Source organism: Gossypium raimondii, chromosome 7 (assembly GCF_025698545.1).
Source record: "Gossypium raimondii isolate GPD5lz chromosome 7, ASM2569854v1, whole genome shotgun sequence".
Taxonomy (NCBI): domain Eukaryota; kingdom Viridiplantae; phylum Streptophyta; class Magnoliopsida; order Malvales; family Malvaceae; genus Gossypium; species Gossypium raimondii.
The window spans coordinates 48,655,215-48,669,334 of record NC_068571.1 but is presented as its reverse complement, the minus strand read 5'-3'; the positions used below and the strand labels follow the sequence as shown (position 1 = coordinate 48,669,334).

Below are 14,120 nucleotides of genomic sequence, written 5' to 3'. Positions count from 1 at the left end.
GTTGAGGAATTTCCTAAATTGTTTACCAAGAAAAAATATTATTAAAATAGTTAAAAAATTTCTATATAAAGAATCCAGATGTTTGTTAACTGACTAATGATCATAAGCCTATTTTGACTTAACCGCTTTCTTACATCACAGAAACAAACAGTCAAAGTTAACGACTCCACGGCACTTTCATTTCTTACTTTTTACTGTCACTACAAAAAAGAAATTTCCGCAAAAATCACTAGTCTTTGACAAGCTTTTGGATTTTAAATTTTCCAATGGATTTATCGATTTCCAGTCCATTCCGCGGTGCTTTTCCTGGACCAACTTCAACCTTCATCCTCAATCCGAAATCTCGATGTTCCCATTCCTTGAATTTCTTTAAGCATCGAAACTCTTACAGCAAAAATCCGCTCTTTTCCCGCCAAAAAATACCGATCAGAGCTCAGGTTTCAGATCCGGCGGTGGATGATGGGTTTGTCATTGACGATGTCCCTCACTTGACTGATTTCCTCCCTGATTTGCCGGTATTCACTTCACTTTTCAGCCTTCATATTTTATTTTATTTTATTTTTTGCTTTCGTGACTGTTGTTGATTCATTTTCCGAGTCTGGAATTGTTTTAGTTGGATTAGTGTAGAGAAAATCATTCTTATAATGATTAGGAATTTTGGGCTTCTGTTATTTGGTGTTGATAATAATAAATTGGACGAGAAAATATGGAAAAGAAAAAAACAGTCTAAATGAACTCTCCTTATAAAAAATAAAAAAGAATTGAGAAGTACTTGAGTTTAAGTGATTTGGAGTAAAATTAGATGAATGTTAGAGTCATAAAATAATTGAGCTGCTTTGGAAACCATCAATGTACGAACTTGGAAAGTATTTAAATAAGAAAAGTATCAAAATGAAGAGTCTTTGATTTCTAAAAATCTCTCACATTTGTAGGGACTTAAGAAGTGCATTGCAAGAGATGTTGTCACCTTAAATCTCGCTTTGTGATTCTTCTGACTTCGCTTATTCAATTAGTTATCTCTCAATGTCACTTCTCTTCACTTCCATATGAACTTACAATTTATACTGTTGCCCAATCTGTTGATATCCATGCTGTATTTCTTCATCTGGTTTTTTAGGGTTTTGACGGCATTCGAGTTCTTCTAACTTCTTGGTTTTGTATTCCTTTTATGCATAAATCATATCTTTTTGTTGTTTTTTTATCTATTTACTTTTTCTTTCAGTCGTATCCAAATCCCTTGCAAACTAGCCAAGCATATGCTATCGTCAAGTAAGTGCACTTATTTTTGGTATAGTTTTCGTAATAGTTGTGGTCAATTTTAGTTTCATGGTCATGATACTTTAATCTTCTGTCCTGCCAGGCAAACTTTTGTTCGTCCAGAAGATGTGGTTGCTCAGAAGGTAGGTAACCAAGATAGAAGAAGAAGAAAATGAAGAAAAACACATCCCAAAGTTGTCCTGATAAACTTATTCTATTTGATTCGATCCTACAATGTCTTATCTGTTTCCTTTGTCTTGTTTAGATTGTTGTTCAGAAGGATAGCTCCCGAGGAGTACATTTCCGGCGTGCAGGGCCCTGTGAAAAGGTATGTTTCTTAAGATGTCATCATGCTCTTGACATGGGTTCATTAGCCTATTTAATGCATTTTTTATTGCAGGTATATTTTAAATCAGAGGAAGTGCGTGCTTGTATAGTAACTTGTGGTGGTTTGTGCCCAGGGATCAATACAGTCATTCGGGAGATTGTCTGTGGATTAAACTATATGTATGGTGTTGATGATATACTTGGCATTCAGGTTAGTTCATTTGATATTACATTTTCTTTGATCATGTGTGGATTGTTTTTGATGAACTCGTGTGGTTTTTGCTTATTCATTGAATATATCTACTGTTCATCTTTCTTATATTCGTTTAAAATTTGTGCATGAACATAGTTTTTAAAATCTGAAATTGTGTTAGCCATTTTTCTCTTTCAGCAAGAAAGACAAGATGGTTTTCTATGGATATAGTATCTTCATTTGAGCTTAGTTTAATAGTTTTCAAGTTCATATTTTAACTATTGATTCCAGATTGTCTAGGTTCTTACCCAGTTATTTCATATTCAATTGGTATTTTACAAATTCATGGTATAGTATGGCAATATGCAACATGGCAACTATCATTCTCAGTTGATGTTTACTGCTACGAGAAACTATTCATGCTAGCAGGACTGCTGCATGTTTTGTGTTATTAATTAATACAAGGCCCTAAATACTGGCTCCATGTCAACTGGAAAAATAATTGACTAGTGCATCTATTTTCAGCACATGATTTTTTTATTTCACTTGAAAAATATTTTATGGTGGCTCCTTTAAATGTTCACATGTTTAATAGGACTGTTGCTGTGAAAAGAGTTTAAAGAGCTTCTAGTTTTTCTAGATTCCACAGTACATTGCGCAGTTCACTTTGCGATCATTCGTCTGTTTTTTTTCTTCTTTATGTATGTTTCTCGGTTCTCTTAAAACTTAATTTACATTCTTTTACATTGATTGTATTAAATTTTAGTTGGTTGCAACATTGTTTCATCGTTATACTGTTGAAATTTCTAGGGAGGATATAGAGGCTTTTACTCTAAAAATACCTTGATATTAACACCCAAAGTTGTGAATGATATCCACAAACGTGGTGGCACCTTTCTTCTCACTTCACGAGGGGGTCATGATACTCAAAAGATTGTTGATAACATCCAGGACAGGGGAATCAATCAGGTAAGCAGTTGCTTTCTTGTCCATAACAAAGGTCCCTCACTGGTAGGTAGCTTGTCAAAATCTCTATGGATTTCAGGTTTACATTATTGGAGGAGATGGAACCCAGCGAGGGGCATCTCGGATTTATGAGGTAATAGGTCTTCCAACGTAAGATCATTCCTTTTACTTAGGTGTATCCATCTTGATCTTTTTGGAATTTATTTTTTCTATTTCTTACTTTCTGTTGTTTCCTATGGGCACATTTTCTTCAAGGAAGTTGAGAAACGTGGTCTTAAGGTAGCAGTTGCTGGCATACCCAAGACAATTGATAATGATATTGCAGTAAGTTCAACCACAGTATTATAATATTTGAGAGAGTAAAATTAGGTAGTATTTTGCGGTGGTCATATGACTACCAAATTTGTTAACTCTACAAAGAATATAAAGTATGTTTTACTTTTAGTATTTAGACTAGATCCATGCTCCTATCGTTTGGGTTTTAGATAGTACTATATCAATTGAATTTTAATGCTTATAAATACTTCCAACAAAGAGGGTACAGTTCCTGGGTAAAAGCAAATAAAGTGGCGTTCTTTGTATCTGCAGTTTTTAGAATGATTGGAGTGTAAAACATCTTAATAATTATTCAATTACAGGGCCTCTTTTTCCAACTGTTGACTGCTAAATTTACATATTTCTTCTGTTTCTCTTACCATATTCTCTTTATTCTTTAAAAGCCCTTTGCAAGGCCACGATGGATTATATTTTTCTAATGCTCTTATAGAAATATGATTTTCATATACAACTTTGAAGGTTGCAATCTTCTGTTTAAACTGACTGATTATAATTGTGCCTGGCTCAAGGTGATTGACAAATCTTTTGGTTTTGATACTGCTGTTGAAGAAGCTCAAAGGGCCATTAATGCTGCACATGTGGAGGTAGAAAGTGTGGAAAATGGCATTGGAATTGTCAAACTCATGGGAAGATACAGCGGTTAGTGTTTTGAACTTTATAGAAACTACATGATAATTATGTAGTTAGGGGATATTTTATCATCTCTCTTTATTATATATGGAGATAATGCATATTATGTGTGTGTGTGTGGTGTGGTGTGGTGTGGCTGGCATCCTCTTTAACTATTACTCATGCAGGTTTCATTGCTATGTTTGCAACACTGGCAAGTCGCGATGTGGTAAGGTCTTGGTCCCATTTTCTATGCAACTAGCTTCATATGATAAATACCTCTGAATTACACTGAATATTAGATGACTATACCCTTTCTTGTCTTTTTTGTTATCATTGTTTATTTCCCCATACTTCAATTTCCCAAGAATTCATTCAATTTGAGTAAAGAGTAAAGTGTAATATTTTGGTTCAAATTCTTCATCTTTGTGTGGTTGATGTCTAACAATATCATAATATTTGACATGCAACAGGATTGCTGCTTGATTCCAGAATCACCATTCTATTTGGAAGGCAAAGGTGGACTCTTTGAGTTTATTGAAGAGAGATTAAAAGAGAATGGACATATAGTTATTGTTGTTGCTGAAGGAGCTGGTCAGGAATATCTTGCTCAAAGTATGCAAGGAATTGATGAGAAAGATGCATCTGGAAACAGGCTTCTCCTTGATGTTGGTCTCTGGTTAACCCAAAACATCAAGGTGGGATGCATAATCTCTCTTATCAGCTTCAGATTTTTAATTCAGTACATAATGGTATCACAGTCTCAACAATACCTTAAGGAAAAAACTAAGGCTTTTATTTCTCCTTCCCTTAAGCAACCTTTCTCCAGAAGGTTTTTTATTGAAACGAGCATTGAAGTGGGTGCTAGTTGTAATTAATATTCCTTTGCTGGATTCTGTGTTTAATTTCCTTTTATATAATCATATATCAATGCAGCTTTTGAAATAAAAGCATCTATAATCTAGGAAATCAGAAAAAGAAAAGATGGTGTTCTTTCATGCATTCTGAACTATTTACCGAGAGGAAAATCTTAGTGCACCGCCAGAATATTATGTTGCATGAAACATTTTTGATTGAGTTGAAACTTTAATATGGACTGGTTCTTGATTTCTGGTTGTAGTAATTTTCCTTCTTGAGCTCCATAACAGAAGGGTTTTAGTGTATTAACATAACAGCTCGTGGTGTATAATTATAAATTTTGGAGGAAATTGTAACTCTATTGTGTTACTAAGGGTCCTTGGTAATCAACCCTCCTTTTGTTCTTCTCACCTGTGCTTTTATCATTTCCCCTTAATTATTTACTACTTCATGCAGGATCATTTTACTAAGGAGCGGAAGATGGCAATAAATATGAAATACATTGGTAAGTTCAACATCATATCTTTTTTATCCCCACTCTTGTCCTTGTGGCTAGTGCAATTTTATTTGATCTGTCATTTTTATAGTTAAGATAATCCTGGTTAAGAGATTTGGGTGTTTTGTCATGCTAATTTTACTACAACCGCAAGAAAATTCTTGGATATGCATAATCCATATTTTGCAAATAGTTAGGTAAATGATGGTTGGTGCTGCAATTACTTGATGTGTTATGCACTTGATCATGTGCTACCTCCTGAAATAAGATGCTTCTGTCTGTTTCATTATGCTTGGTACTTTAAAGAAACCTTGTTTAAATATCATGACCAAACATGAAATCATGAGCCGCAGTTTTACTGCAAACCTCTTGGAAACTTGTTTTTCTCTCATTGTCATCTACCAAAATTTTAGTGAATTAACTGTTATCATAAAAGCAGCTGGTTTAAAATTATCTACTTGCATGGACACCAAATTTCATGAGACATCTTTTCATTTTAAGAATCTTTGCTTGAGTTTTTGATGTGGAAGTTAGTGGGCAAATTTGAACTCTCTAGATCGGAACTGCTTGTTCTTATTATTTCATGTGATAAAACTAAAATTTTTTTTTTTTTCATCCTCCAGATCCTACATACATGATACGAGCTATTCCGAGTAATGCATCAGACAATATTTACTGCACCCTTCTTGCTCAAAGTGCTGTGCATGGAGCCATGGCTGGATATACAGGGTTCACAGTTGGACCTGTAAACAGCAGACACGCCTATATTCCAATTTCTGTAAGCATTAGAGTTTTCAGTGGTTTTAACTTTATTTTGAAATCTAATACTTATGCTTGACATCTAATTGCATTTATTCTTTTGAAGTTAAAATGTTTCTCCATGAACTAACTTGTTCAAAATTCAACTGGTTTTTTCCTCACCTTACAAGCATCAACCCCCAAAACTGAAGATAATTGGTTGTTGTCACCTCTTTGCAAATTAACCTAGTTTTTGTACTGTATTGGAGTTGACGTCTAACTTGGAATGTTGCTGTATGGTATTTCTGTTTCAGCACGTTACTGAAACTCAAAACACCGTGAAGTTGACTGATAGGATGTGGGCTAGACTTCTTGCTTCGACAAACCAACCGAGTTTCCTGAACTGTGATGAATCAACAGGTGGGAAAGTCTGTAAAGATACTATCGACTTGATCAACAACATGAAGATTACATCTATTTAGATTCAATGGATATATGCTCCGATGTAAACACATCATCATGGCTACATATTTTGCCTCTAATAATTTGCAAAATCACTTCAACTTCGAAGCTGTGAAGTCGCCATGAAGGATTGTGATTTTAGACAGTCTCATATCTGGTAAACTTCTTCCTTGTACGTGCTCTCTCATATGGTAGATTTACCATCTGCATTTAGCTCATATTTGGGTTGCTACAGATTTGTTCTCAGTTTGGATTGTCTCAAGAATTTGATATCATCATGACACATTTCCAACCTATATGTATATTATATTGAACCGGAAATTTTTGCTTCAAAGTGTATCAGCATAGATATTTCAGTTACTTTGATTCCGATGTTTATCCATTTTCTTGGATCCTTACGTGGATCTTTCGTTGCTCCTTTTAAACTTTGAAAACTAAGTAGGCACGTTTGCATAGGCCAAGAAGACGTTCTTAAAGTGTATATTATTGTCAAATATATGTTGGAACACCATATGTATTCACATAACATGATATTGATCGTTAATTTGTTATATTGACATGCTTGCTCGAACAACATGCATTTGGACCCTGAAACTCTGATCCTCCCTTGTGGTATATTCTCTAAATAGTAGTGCTGGTTAACTTGTTGCTTATGTTTATTGGAAAAAGTATGTGATGGGTCTTGGACTTGCAGAAGTCCCTTTTATTTAATAGACATGTCTTTAAGGTTGGAAGTTGTGTTATTGGCTCATGATAAGTGATATCCAGGTATCGTTTATGGCAAAATAATGCTAACCGAGTTCCGATCCAATCCAACTTTATAGGAGTAGTTTTGTGAGGGTGGGTTTTCAATTTAAATTTTGAGTTTGTTTTGCCCCACTTAGCGAGAATTATCAAAGCACCCTCCTTTTAATTTTATAATTATTTTTGGAACTTCTATAAGACTTTATAATATTTTTACCTAATTTTAACTGTCTTAATTAGTATAACATGAGGAGTTATGTAATAGTTTGGATTGAAATTGAAGTGTTTTTCTTTTTCCATAAGGTTTAATATTTAAATTTTACAATAAATTTTAAAATTATATATGAATTTAGATTTAAAGTGTATTTTAATATATGAATTATGATTTAGTACTATTATGTGCATGATTTTATTCAATTACATATTTGAAATTTTGATTTTAATCAATTGTGTACAGTCGGAAAAGAACAAATCACTTTATTTATGTTCACATTAATTAACTATAATTATTTGTGTAAACATAAAAGGGTTTCATATCAATAACAATACTTTTAATTTGTAAAACTTAATCAAAATCAAAACGTGCTCTAAGATGTAATACCAAATTGAGCAAAACTTGAAAAGGTCAATCCCATCCCAATCAATAAGCAATATATATATATATATATATAAAAAATTGACATGATTTAGTCTTTAAATTATACGCATCTTTTCACATTGATATCTAAATTCTTTTGTCGAAAAAAATGGGTACTTAAATCCAGAATTCAAATTGCAGTAAAAAGAAACATTGAAGGAGCAACAGCAAGAAAGATGTATCTATGCTACTGTCATTTGCAGATGTATCTATGCTACTTGGGGAAAGCAAGATCATGACAGAAAAAAACATAAAAAATACAATAAGCACAGAATAGAAAAATGCTCTCAATCAGTATCCAAAAATGAGATAGCAAGAACAAAGCACAAGTTGGAGCACCATACCACTCAATATTATGTAATCAATACCTAAATATATGAATAGTAGTCAAACAAGTAGTCATCATAATAAAGATGAGGGAGAAACCAGTAGCAATATCAGCGGCTGGCTTCCCAAACCTGATAACAAATAAGGTTAGGTATGAAAAGGATAAAAAGGGAAAATCATAGATAAAAATATGGTTATATTTGTCAAAGGAAAAGGCTTCTTGGTTCACTGGTGTAGGTACACTGAAGGCTTTGGCTCTAGTCAAAGCAAAATAGCATTTTTGGAGTTTGTAACTGCATTGAGGCTGCGTTGAGATTTCAGTGAAACACTAGCCTAAATGTGCCTTTGTGGAGGCAATCAGTGATCCAAAGAAAGTCAAACTTAGAAAAAAGGTCTTCCCATTAAAGTTTGCCATGATTCTCTCACAAAGACAAAGGGATTAGATATGAATTATAAATTTTTAAAGGAATTAATTTATAATTTACCATTATATTAGAATTTGAATTTAGTCTTCAAATATCAACAAAAAAAACTTCAACTACTCTAAAAAGAATTTGATTCAAACAATATTGTTATCCCTTTCTCCCTACTCAATTTAGCATTATATTAACTGAAACATAATTTACTATTACCCATGTTTTCTTAAATCCAATGTCTCATGTCAAATTTAAATTATCTTAAATAGTAACTCCCGTGAATTACTAGACATATCTTTAAATTTTGATAATAGGTAAATTGATTTATAAAAAGATGCACATGGTTTTGACTTTTTTGAGTCTAGTAGTCCCCATCAAGCTATATATTCTATCATTCCACTATGAGAGCAAGCTGGGAAATCCAAAGAATCGAAAATGGATATGAAAGGTTGAAATTTATGATACTGAGATCATATGAATAAAGGGTTGATGATAATAATATTATCCCTCTTCTCTTTTATCTTTATAAGTCGGCTATTTAATAGTCTGCAACTTGCTGTGATGGGGGCGGTTGTTAGTACATCTCCATCACTCGCAACTGGTTAGCGCACTATTATCTATTAATTATGTGTTTATATTTACACATTGCCATACAAGAGTAGTAAGCAATATCAATATTGCGCTTATCTGCACACAATGTTATGACGTAGCACCTGCACCAATAACTCAATATAATAGTAGCTAACACCACCTTACATATAATAACAATTATTGTCAAATAGCCTTTTAATCTAATGATAACAACAAAGTATTATATTGTAAGTCTGAGCGTTTGGTTTTGATCTTAAACAATCTCATTTTCCTCCTCAATTATAAAAAATATTATTATTATTATAGAATATCAAAATAATACCTAAGAGTCTGAATAAGAACCTACTTTATCTAGACTAGTCATTGATCCTCAATATGAACATCATATATAAACCCTTCAACTTATACATTTTTTAGCAATATGGGATTAATCCCAACCTTGCAAACTACTAACAAGAACAATATGAACCATTGAGTATTCACCATTCAAATTTATTTTACTTTTATGAATAACGAAATATCCGTTATCCGAAACTATTTTGTTTTTAGAAAATAATTTATTTGAATTTGATTATTCAAATCTATTATCTACTTTTTATTTTTTTTTCCTGACCATCGAACGACTTTGGAGAGCCTCTGTGCATTGCCAATGGCTTTACGCTATCGGGTTGGCTCTCCTGCTCCCCCCTCTCGTAGTCGGTGATACTTTCTCAAGTCCTTTTGGACTCCTCTACAATGACTTCTTTTGTCTCTCTTTGAACTCCAATGATTTTAGGATTTTTTAAAAAATCGAAATTAATCTAATTCAATTTGAATCAACCTAAAATTAATTCAATTTATTATTCATATAGTTGACAGGTTTGTGCGTGTAAATATTTCTTTTGATCAGTTGGTATTGACATTATTGTTAATATAAGAAGATGATTTAAGCATGTTAAAACGCATTTATTTTATCATTTAAAGATTAAGAAAATATTGTTAATAATTTTAGAGAAAACCCACCTCTTCTAATGAGAAAATTCATACATGTGCAAAATATAGTCCAAATAATATCTAGACTTTAGCAATACTCTTTTCCATAGTTGAAAAATATACCATAAACTTAGAAAATGAATTTGCACTAAAATTCCTACTTATTCTAACCACATTTTTTACTCATTCATAGCACGCACTAACAAAAGAAAATTCAAAAGAGATATTTTAAAATTTTAGATTTAATAAATTAAATAAATTATTTTTAGAATTATAGTTGATATATTTACAACTTATACTTTTATCTACAATAAAAAAATTGAAGAATAATATTACATCATAAAATAAAGTAATAAGATACATTACGCTCCAAATGAAAGAACGCGAGTTAAAATATTAAAAACAACATTGTTTGAAGCGACAACTATAAACTTCATAAATCATAAAATAGACGCGAAATTATAAATTTTTAAAAATATTTTAATTATCATCTATTTTAACTTCCATCACATATTTTAGTTTAATAATTCTCATGTCTAAATCTCCATATGCTTGTAATTATATTATAATTATAGAAAACTGATGTAGAAAGAATCATAAATATCTTTGGGTAGCATAGATGAGCCTTATTGTATAAGCAAAACATAGTCCAAATAATATCTAGACTTTAAGCATTACTCTTTTCCATGGTTGAAAATGAATTTGCACTGAAATTCCTACATATATCATCATACCTTTTTCTTTTCATTGAAAATTTTAAAATTATTGAATAATAAATATATACATCATAAAATAATGTAGTCATTTAAATCCATTTTTAAAGATTTAGTCTTTTTACTTTTATTTATAGGAATTTAGTCCCTTTACTTTTGATTTTAAAATTCAGGTCCAATCTCATACTTCATGTATTTAACAATTAAACCTAGATTTTGAAATATGAAAAGTAGGAGACTAAATTTTAAGTTTGTGAAGAGTATAGGGACTTGTGGAATATAATTTTAACCTTTTCATAATTCAATAAAATTAATGTATTATTTTTAAAAATATCTAAAATAAAATCTATGTAATTAATTCTTAAATGGGATAAATATTAAAAAGATACATAAATTTTGATGCAATGTGTAATGTTTTACATGAATTCTAATTTTCTGCGATTTTATATATAAATTTTTAATTTGATTAAATTTTTACAAATCACTAACAACATTATCGAATTAGCACCATTTTACATTGATACAATGCATACACAAACAATTATATTAATCCAATATGAAAATAAATGTACGCATTCGCTTTTATAAATGTGAATAATTGAATCAAAATAAAAGTTTGAATATATATATGAATCACAATTCAAGTTTTATATGTATAATTGCACCAAATCAAAATTAATGTATCAAATTGTATATTAAACCAAAGTTCATTTATGAATTTAATATTTATCCCAAAAAAAAAAAACCAACTAAGACCAACATTGTGCCATATTCCTCTCCACAAAAACTTCAATTGCAACTTTATATACAATTCATTGTACAATAAGTTGTTGAATTCTTACATTTTCTTCAAAAAAAAAACATAACTCTAATCGGTAACTTTTTTTTACCTTTTTTTGTTTATTTATCAGGTTATTTATTGGAGTGAGTTGAATAACTAATTCTCCGCATTCTATAGGTCCATTAAAGAGTAGATGTTGGCCACGAATTTTAAAGCTGTTCTATACTAAAAGTGAAAATTAAACTCTTAACCTCTAATTAAGGTAGGAGAGTCATTTACTATCTCATCTAACTCCCCTAATTTCTATTTAGTAATATTGATCACGTTATTATAAAATACATTTGGGCATTTAATACATTATCTAACATGTCACCATAACACGTTTTCTAGTTAAGAGAGACAGTCCATTCCGATCATCATCATCAAGCTCACCCTCTTCTTCCTTCACCTCCCAAGCCATTTCACTACTTCCCGGCGATGTGACGTCACTTTCCGGCAACCAAACTCTCTTCTCTCTCCTCCTTTTCCTCCCGGTAGTAACCGCCGGAGGCTGGCTTCCCTCTCCGGCTTCAAGTGGAAAATTCAGTATTGCTTTCTGACCCCTCATTTTAAACGCAGCACAATCATACGCCTTAGCAGCATCGACATCATTATCGTAAGTCCCTAACCATACCCGAATCCCTTTCCGGTTCGGGTCACGGATCTCCGCCGCAAACTTTCCCCATGGCCTTCTTCGTACACCTCTATAATGCCTTTTCTCTTCACAGAATGACTCCTTTGTTATCGGCGCTGGTTCTACACCATGGGTGAAGATTTCAGGGAGTTGATGGCTTTGGGGTTGAAGGTGAGAAAGGAAAAAATCGAGGGTGTTTATGAAAGCATCGACGGTGGCAAAGTCACCGAGAAGGTGTTGTCGAATGAACTCGAGAGTTGTTGATTCTTCAAAGGTAGCCGGCATTGTTAAAGTTTACAAGGAATTTGTATATGATGAAATTGGATATGAAGTTGAAATGTGGGAGTGAGTGAGGATCTATTTATACAGTGAAGATCAAAATCTCCCTATCCCATCGCCATGGAAATTGACAGCCTTTTCAAGTGTGAGACTCACCTTGGGGGGAAAAATATCCTTTGGATCCATGCAAGCATACTACGATATGAGAGCACCTATCTCTCCTAAAATTTAAAATTTAATTATGATCTCTTCAAATATAAATATTTATATTTTAACCCTCCATAAATTATAAAATTTTACATTAATATAATGATAAAATTACATTTTTAACTCTCTCAAATTTAAAATTAAAATTCGAGGTCTCCAAAAACAAATTCTGGCTTCCCACTTGTCGAAATCGAAACGTTGAATATTAAACAAAGTCATAAATAAAAATCCCAGCCCTGGCATTGCCCGTTGGTTTATCTCTCAGTGTTTTGGTTTGCCCGCAGTAGCTTGGAACTGTTTCTGCACACGGTTTAAGGGATGATCTTATCCTTTGACAATTAAAGCAGCCCAAAAATGGGGTCCTTTTAATAGGAGTTCTTCAAGTTGGCTCTAGATACAGCAACTGAAGTGAAAAAGATTGCCCATGTCATATATATATATGTCCTGAGGTTGCTGGGACCTCCCAAGTTGTTCAAGTCTTATCCATGTATATGTTTGGCAGATAAGGAGCTATGGTGTAAATTGAGGGAGTGGACATGCAACATTTTAAGAGACAAATCACTTTGCAACTAGAGTGGCTACTGGCTACTTGGAGGGATCCACACCCCGACTAACCCTCTTGTCATTTTATTTGACAGCTTCATTATGAATTGTGTGTGTAAGATGACCGGATTCAAAGCTAGCTATTTCTAGTTGTTTCTAATTTGCTAACTTACATCCCTAGGGACAAAAAGTACTTGTTCTACCACTTGCTAAGTAGACCCCTACCTAGACCATGAACAAGTGAATGCCAGCCTAAAATATGAGAGAGTTTTGGTAAAAATATAGGCTTGAAAAATGGACTTAAATAAAAAAATAAGACCCGTTTAAAAAATGAGTCAAGTCTGGGGTAAGGCATTTTTGACCCGGCCCAGCCCAAATTCACTAAATGACAATTTTTTTTGCTTTTTTTAAATATTATTTTCTTATTGTTTTCTCCTTATTTTGCTACCATTTTACTATTATGTTGTTACTATTTTGTTGTTATTATTTGGATATTGTATAAAACTTATTTTATTGCTAATTTTGTTATTATTTTAAAAACATTTGTTAATTTTGTTATTATTTTAGAGTCATTTGCTTCTTAAGTTGCATCTATCTTAGTATTATTTAAGTATACATATTTTTTAAAATTTATTTTCAATTTGTTGTGAAATATTTATTTTGATGTTTTTAGTATTTTTGATGTATTATATATTTTTTAAAATTATATAAAAAAATATAAAAATTAATATGGGTGAGCTAGGTCGAGCTCAAGTTTTAACATTTTTATCCGGGTTGGGCTTGGGCAAAATTTTAGGCCCATTTTTCGGGCCAAGCCTAACAAACAGGCCTAAATTTTTAGTTGAGCCAGGCTCGACCCGACCCATGCACACCTCTACCCCTACCCCATAATCAAATCTTGCATGCATCTCTTTGCCATGTTACTAGAAAACACTTTGTAAAATGTGTTGCATATAATTTTTAGAGAAAAGTAATGTTTTCGGTAATTGACAGGT

The 14,120-nt window shown here is 32.3% G+C and overlaps 2 protein-coding genes across 3 annotated transcripts; one reads left to right on the top strand and one right to left on the bottom strand.

Moving 5' to 3' along the window:
- Nucleotides 1-133: 133 nt before the first annotated feature.
- Nucleotides 134-6,602, top strand: LOC105785371 (ATP-dependent 6-phosphofructokinase 4, chloroplastic). Of its 2 annotated transcripts, none has more exons than XM_052633657.1 (14): nucleotides 134-515; nucleotides 1,223-1,269; nucleotides 1,361-1,400; nucleotides 1,523-1,585; nucleotides 1,658-1,795; nucleotides 2,588-2,746; nucleotides 2,823-2,876; nucleotides 2,999-3,067; nucleotides 3,589-3,718; nucleotides 3,877-3,917; nucleotides 4,162-4,386; nucleotides 5,003-5,051; nucleotides 5,666-5,820; nucleotides 5,908-6,078. In XM_052633657.1, the coding sequence occupies exons 1-14, from the start codon at nucleotides 267-269 to the stop codon at nucleotides 5,929-5,931; spliced, it is 1,443 nt and encodes a 480-aa protein (XP_052489617.1). In that variant the 5' UTR covers nucleotides 134-266; the 3' UTR covers nucleotides 5,932-6,078. The 2 variants fall into 2 exon arrangements, with proteins under 2 accessions (XP_052489617.1, XP_012466904.1); XM_012611450.2 differs by lacking the exon at nucleotides 5,908-6,078 and adding an exon at nucleotides 6,095-6,602 and having other exon boundaries at nucleotides 139-515.
- A 5,017-nt stretch (nucleotides 6,603-11,619) lies between these two features.
- On the bottom strand, nucleotides 11,620-12,610 carry LOC105785381 (ethylene-responsive transcription factor ERF106). Its single transcript, XM_012611460.2, has one exon. The coding sequence runs from the start codon at nucleotides 12,379-12,381 to the stop codon at nucleotides 11,785-11,787; it is 597 nt and encodes a 198-aa protein (XP_012466914.1). The 5' UTR covers nucleotides 12,382-12,610; the 3' UTR covers nucleotides 11,620-11,784.
- Between the last annotated feature and the right edge of the window lie 1,510 nt (nucleotides 12,611-14,120).